We start from the raw sequence: 6,943 nt of genomic DNA on the forward strand, positions 1-6,943 counted from the left end.
CTCTGCTTTCCACTCTCATTAAGGGGCGCTGCCCTTTCTGCACACAGACAACCAGGGCTGCACTTACTAATGTGGGATGGCTTGCTGCTCACTCATGTCAAAATCAGGTTTCCAAGAAACCAAGGGCTTGGTTACTGGTCTCTGGGCCCCCCCCACTCAGCCCCAGGCCAAGGTCACAGACACATTCTTGGGCTTTGCTGTGCAGCCTAAAGGGAGTGGTCCATCCCACCAGGGAGCAGATGGGGGAGGCGCTCTGGGCCTCGGAAGGTACTGGAACTCCAGGCGTCCACACTTTCCCACCTAGCTCTGGGACTCCAGTGGCAGTCCCCACCCCCACCCCAGCAGGGAAAGTCGTAAGTGGTCTGGACATCCCTGGAAGGAGTCAGCCTGTGTTCCACAGTGAATGAGACCCTACCCTTGGAAAGGGGAATGTGGGCAGCAAAGGTGACCCTGACCCCTCCAACCCCAGGATAGATGCTGGTGCTGGGAAGGGGCAGAGGAATGCACGGGCACCAATTTGGGCCAATGGCGGCTCAGGGCAGCACTGCTATACTTCTCTGTTGTTTGCCCCATTCGCCCCAGTACCTGCCAGAGTATCAGACTCACACCCAGGCACCTCAGCCAGACCTGATGAGTGGACTTGGATCCATGCCCACAGCCCCTACTGACCCCTAGGCCCCAGGTGCCTCAAGCCCAGGAGGCCCCTCAGAGAGTAACCCACACCTGCAATCTGAAATAGGCCCTTATTCCCTCCTCCCCTGGGTCTGTTCCAATGATGTGGCCTCTACGGTAGGGGCCGAGACCCACCTGGAAGCCATGTGACCTGAGGAGGAGAATATCTAATTTGCCCCAAGACTACCTAGGACAACTGATGTCACAGCCAAAATGCCCCTTGCCATCTTCCACCACCCCTCCCAGCCATGGTTCCTCACATGAACCCTGAGGAGGCAGATGGCTCTAGCAGAAAACACCCCAGCTCTATCATGAAGGCATGCTGACCTTGGGAGGTATCCTTTTCCCAGGCAGATGTGTCTCCCTCCTGCCTGCACAGCTGCACATCTGGTTGTCTGGCAAAGCTTGTGTCTTGGGGGCCATGCCTGGGGATCCCGAGACCCTAACTGGCAGCGTAGAGGCAGGAAGGCTAAAGAGGCTGCAAGGGACACAGAGATCAGCCGGCCCTCAGGCCCTTTGCTCTGTCATTCTGCAGCTGCTTAGTCCGGGACCTGGACCCAAGCCACAGGGAAATTCGTAGTAGTTACTGGCCCAAATATGCACCTCCATAGAGCCCAACTTAGGGCTCAAAACTCAGAGGGCTCCACCCTCTCTGCCATTTCAAGTGGTACTCGAGCGCTGGGGTTGGGTCTCAGTCCCCAACTTGCCAATAACCAGAGTGTGAACCTCACCCAACCATGGGCTGCGGGCATCAACAAGGTGATGGACAGAAAGCATCCAGCGCCCTCCCTGCCACCCAAAGCTTTTGACAAGAGTCAGGCCCTGGGTCCCGGCCTCCATCCATTCTCGCATCCAGTGACCGCGTGATCACTGTTCCTACCCTGGTTAGTCCCTTATCGTGTGCTCCCTTGGATCACCAATGTCTCCTACCAGTCTCCCTACTCAGACCCATCGAGATCCCAGGCAGACCTTCCTAAGGTGAGTACCCACAACATGGTACAATGCCCACGAGAGAAGGAGGGCAGGGCAGACCCATCTCCCAGGGGAACATGGGGCTCACTTTGAACCCTCAACACTACCAGGCACTGAGAGCTGCACAGACATCTCTTGCTCAGCTCTCATTTCTCCTTTGGGACAGCTCAGCAAGGAGATTCCTGGCCATTTTTACAGGACAGGGAGATGCTACTCTGTGACAGAGCCCCATGTGGGCCAGAGGGCTGCCTCTTACCATCCCTTCCCACCATCTCCAGCTTCAGGGAGGGAACAGGCACTCCCTGTATAGCCTGCTTCTTGGGGAAGTGTCAAGATTACAGGGGTGACAACGGAAGTGACAGATGGTGCTGGGGATAAAGCAGAGATGGGTGGGGGGAGTGACTGGCTGGGAGGAATGCCAGGCGTGAGGTTGCCATGCTGCCACACTGCACACTTCTTCTGTCTCCCCCTCATATCGTCACTTTCCCCTGGCCCAGAAGCCTCCCTGACCACGGAGTCTGAACCCTGCCCACGGAGTCTGAACCCTGCCCCATGAGACCCTGACCGGAGAAACACAGGAGATGGTCCTGGGGGCAACAGAAGGTAAGCCCGTGAGTCTGGGACCCAGTAAGGAAGAGGGGCAGCAAGAGTAGACAGACAGGAGTCTGGCTGCCCAAAGAGGTCAAGAGGTAACAGAAAACTCCCCAGGGGGCTCACCGAGGAGATGTCAACCCTAATCCCATGGCTGGTCTAGGGGTGAGCAGAGCCCAGCCAAGATGTAAAGGCTGCTGAGCCTGTGGTGTTTACATCACACTATGTGGAACAGGAACCCTGCACACACCGACCTCAAAGTACAACTCTGTATGTTCATCTGAGCTCCAGGTTGGGACAGTTCCCAGCCCTCCAGGGCTGGTCCGACCCCTGAACCAGCCTGAAAGGCAGTGTAGACCTGCCACAGCTCAATTAGATCAGAGCCTCATGGCCACGGCTTAACACCAAAGTCAAGCCTGGGGCTGGCCAGACACCTAAGCATATCTCTGAACATGCCATAGACTACAATTAACCTTCCATGAACCCTTTGAAGAATATCAGTGTGGTAGTGTCCATTTTATAGCAAGATAAAGGAAGAAATTATTTTCCCAGGATGACGAGCCAGGGGAGGAGAAGGGAGTCCAGACTCCTAAATTCAGGCCAAACCCCACCCAAAGTCTCCACCCAAATTCAACTCTGTCCAAGTCCTCCAAGGAGTCTGACAGCCCAGAGCCTAGAGGGTGTGGAGCACATCCATCCATCCAGCTTAACCTAGCACAGTAATCCAGGCCCCTGAGCTCGGGCTGTACACCCGTACCTGAGTCCGTCCCCTCTTTGTGTCTCAGCTCACCATGAGGATAACACCTAAAATCCTCCCAGAAATGGTCAAAGAGCAAGCATGGGAATCTGAGGGGAAGGGCCTTTCCAGTCCACCTCCTGGCAGCGCAGCTGGGCCTCTCAGCTTGGTCTCTGAGGACAAGCTCTGGACAGTCCGTGATGGGAGGGTGCCGCATAATGGAACAAACACATTCTCCTCTGCCTTCTCACACAGGCCAGTCTTCACACCCACATGGGCACTACAGACGACAACACCGAGGGGTTAAATAACTTGTCCAAAATCACATGGCCAGCTAGGATTCATGTCAGGCGGTCTGAATCTGGGTGCTCTACATACCGCTCCCACCTGCAAGACCAACGGTTAGAGCAACCTCTCACCACAGACAAGCCCCAGACATAACTTTCTGGTCAGCTGGGCAGGAAAAATGCACACAGACACACACACTCACAGGTCTCTTGGCCTCCAGCTAATCGGCAGGTCTGTTAGGATCCTGGCGCTGCCATACTGGGGTACATAAATTCTGGTTTACAGTGCAGGGGTGAGGTGAATCTCTGATTCCTCCAACTTCTGAATCTGCTCCTCCTGTATCTAAACTTACTTAACTGACACACAGCCCCCTCCCCAATGAAAACAAAACACGTCAGGCTAGAAATTATGAAACCAAGAGCTCCTGCTTTAGTTATGCATATTTCCAAAATAGACCAACAAATGTATTTTCAGATTAAAGGGAACATTTACATACATAAATTCAGATGACTGTATTTATAGCATTAATTACATAAGCCCTGGCTCCCTTATTTAGCCCCACACCAATTCCTTATCGGTCACATATCCAGCTTTCCCCCCTCCCCCCCAACAGCCCCGGGCTGTCCCTCCCCCTTCCCTGCCGACCAGGGCCTCACATGCTGGCAGGAGGACACAGCTTCCTTCACTGTCACAGCCCAGCCTCCCAGACACACCCAGATCCAGCCTTAGACACCAGAGGACAAGTATACACAACTCCCAAAAGGCCCCTCTCCCCCGGGTAAATTAGAAAAACCCTTAGGAAGTTGGCCATCGGCCGGATCAGGCCCAGAGACCCCTGCAGTGACCACCGAGCCCTCGGCCCTGCAGAAGGCATACCCTAACGGGCCCAGACAGACACCCACTGGGCTGAATCTGGAATCGCTCCTGTTCCTTGGGAATGGTTGCCTCAGATCCAACCCGACCACTGAGGCCGGACCTACTTGGAATTGCACCCAGGATCCCGCCGCTTGGGTGGGCGGTGGGGACTGGAGGGGGAAGGAAAAGCAGGCCCAGGGTCTTAGGGCCCAGTCTGCCACTGCCCTGAACTCATTCGGGGGACTCCCCCGGAACCCTAGAGCTTCAGCCTCACCGGTGGTGTCCATCCAACAGCACCTGCGCGGCCAGGAATCTCCCCAGCAGTGCAGAAAGCAATACCCGGAGACGTGGGGGTTCCAATTATGTCGGATCCTCCCCTCCCGCCCACCGGGACCCCAGTCTGTCCTCGCACCTGGCCCGAGCCAGGCGGGTATTTATTTGCTCCTTCCCGCGAAGGGGGCCTGCCTCTCCTGCGCCCCGGGGGGCAACCCCGCCAGCCACCCGGCAAAGCTCCCACGCCCGACGCCCCGGGACCCCGGCGAGCGCTGCGAAGAGCCCGACCCGGTGTCCCCGAGCCGGCCCGGCGTCGAGGCCCGGCCGCGCGGCGCTGACAGCCCGGCTCGCGCCCCCGGCCAGCTGCAGGGCGGCCCCCTCCCTCCCCGCGCCCCGCGCCTCCTGCGCGCGCCGCGGCCCAGCAGGGCCCTCACCGAGAAGCGTTCCAGGTCCGTGGCCGCCATGGCGAGCTCCGCACCGGGCGGGCGGGCCGGGGCGAGCACCCGGGGCCGCGACGGGGACAAGCCGGCTGCGGGACGCGCTCCGCCCGGGCGGCTGCGGCTGAATGGATCCAATATGGCCACTTCCTGGAAACTCCCCTTGGCGGCGGCGGCGGGAGAAGCCGCGGAGCCGCCCCCGCCCCCGCCCGCGGGACCGGCCTCCCCGCCCGGCCCGGCCACGAGCGCAGCCGGAGCCCCGCCGCTGGGACGGCCGGGGGTCTTCGCGGCGAGGCGGGAGGTGCCAGCTGCTGAGGCTGCTGGGACTTGTAGTCTGCGAGTTGGGGGGCCCGGGAGGGCAGTGCCTGGGGGACCGGGGGCCGGTGCCTGCCGGCCTGCCGCGTGTCCCCGGGAGGCCAGGGCCGAGTCCGGGTGGGAGTGTCAGGGCCCGCGCGCTAGGAAGCCCGTTCCGTGGGGTAGGAGAGTGGGGTACTGCGTGTGCCCCAGGGGTCTCCGCCACCAAGCTGCCTCCACCACGTCGGAGCCTGCAAATGCACTGGAAACACCCGCCAGAATGTCGATGGGCGGCGGCCTGCGGCCCGTCGGGTCCAGGAGAGGCCGCCTCAGCCTCGTATGCCGGTGTCCTGGGCCCCACCTGATGCTCGGGTCGGTGCTAAGGAGGGACCGGGGCGGAACCCGCGCATCCGGCCAGGCGGCCTTCCTGCGCAAGGGACCAGCCTTCGGCTCCTTGCGCAACGAATGCGCAGGATGCGCAGTTCAGGGCCGGGATTTGTGCAAGAGAAAAGCCGAGCTGGACAATCAAGGCATCAGACTGCAAGGGACCATCACCCCACCTGCCCCAAGGGCTTGGGGCAACGTCTTGATGGAGTCTGGGCGTTGTGCAAAGAGGGCCACTGCTCCTAATGCAGGCACATTCTCTCTGCTGATCTCACTACCCAGAACGTGCATACAACTCAGAAAACTAACCCTTCTGCTTAAGCCGAAGTTATCAGGGGGCTCTGGTCCTTTTCACTGACTATCATGCAAAACCCAGCTCCCAATTCACTGAAATCCTCCTTTTCTTTCCCTTCCCTCTGCCTTCCTCTGGCATTGTCTTTAGGAATACGGCAAAGTTTGCCTCTTGTTTCTCCGCTGGCCTCATCCGCCCTTGACCCACCCTCCACACCGTCCCCCCTCCCACCCACAAGCCCCCCAATATCTTCCTGAGAAACAACGGCTCTGTCCCTCCTACTCAGAGACTTGTGCCCAAGACCGTATCTGAACTTGGCTCCTGGCTTTAAGAGGACCCTCTTCCCTGGCCTTCCACTGGCTTTCAGTCATATCTTACCCTGAATTGGCTTTCCCCTCCTTCCCCTCCCAGGCAAACCCGCAGCTTGTCACGAAGGTAAACTGACATCACGCTGGACCTTTCTGACTCAGTGTTTTCACTCTGTTCCTCTCTATCATGATGTTTCACATGTTGCATTGTAGTTATCTACAAGAAATGCTCAGAGCAGTGGGTGAGGAAGCTGGACCTATGGCAAACCACCTAGGTTGGTATCCATCCAGCCTCCATCCCTTGCTGGCTTTTTAACCTTAGGCAGTTTACTTAACTCTGCCTCGATTTCCTCCTCCCCAAAATGAGAGTAGTTATAGTACCTGTGTCACAGGATGAAATGAGATGAAATAAGTAAAGGGCTTTAAACTATACTTGAAATAAAATGTTTAATAAAATCTCCCTCTTTAGACTACAAAAGCAGGGGGTGGGGGGAAGAGAGAGAGGAGAGGGAGAGAGATGTTGAATTGCTCATCCTAGGCCATAGCTGCTGTTTCCTTTTCTTTTCCTACAACTAGCAAGAAATCTGTTCTACCTGCCATTTTCTGCCCTAGGTTCTGCCCTAAACAATCTTTAGAATGGTCTCCTCTGCCCCCAGTTCGGTATATTTCAAAATATCTACTTCTTGCAGCCCCAGGTGGTGGCTGAGAGAAGGAAAAGCCCAGATTATAGCTGACTTGCTTCTCTTGGGATATGTTCACTCTACTAGGAGAATTTTCACCTACTCCCCAAACCTCAAACTTCCTTTTATTTCCTTTCTTCTTCCTCGTCTCCTTCTCCAGT

At 57.3% G+C, this 6,943-nt stretch overlaps 2 protein-coding genes across 8 annotated transcripts in view; one reads left to right on the forward strand and one right to left on the reverse strand.

Annotated features, from left to right (window-relative positions):
- SEPTIN8 (septin 8) overlaps positions 1-5,077 on the reverse strand; it is a 25,913-nt gene extending 20,836 nt beyond the window's left edge. For 5 of the 7 annotated variants that reach the window (XM_088798605.1, XM_074313493.2, XM_088798602.1 and 2 more), the window contains exon 1: positions 4,822-5,045. In XM_088798605.1, coding sequence (XP_088654731.1) covers positions 4,822-4,851 — 30 coding nt within the window. In that variant the 5' untranslated portion in view covers positions 4,852-5,045. Of the gene's footprint in view, positions 1-4,821 lie in introns of all 7 variants that reach the window. The other 2 variants (XM_074313494.2, XM_074313495.2) reach the window with 2 other exon arrangements.
- Positions 1,677-4,805, forward strand: LOC141567265 (uncharacterized). The gene is made up of 2 exons (XM_088798606.1): positions 1,677-2,247; positions 4,409-4,805. The coding sequence occupies exons 1-2, from the start codon at positions 2,226-2,228 to the stop codon at positions 4,723-4,725; spliced, it is 339 nt and encodes a 112-aa protein (XP_088654732.1). The 5' UTR covers positions 1,677-2,225; the 3' UTR covers positions 4,726-4,805.
- Positions 5,078-6,943: the final 1,866 nt, after the last annotated feature.

The sequence above is a fragment of the Rhinolophus sinicus genome, chromosome 5 (genome assembly GCF_057876585.1).
Source record: "Rhinolophus sinicus isolate RSI-liver-muscle chromosome 5, RSI-T2T, whole genome shotgun sequence".
NCBI classification, from domain to species: Eukaryota; Metazoa; Chordata; class Mammalia; order Chiroptera; family Rhinolophidae; genus Rhinolophus; species Rhinolophus sinicus.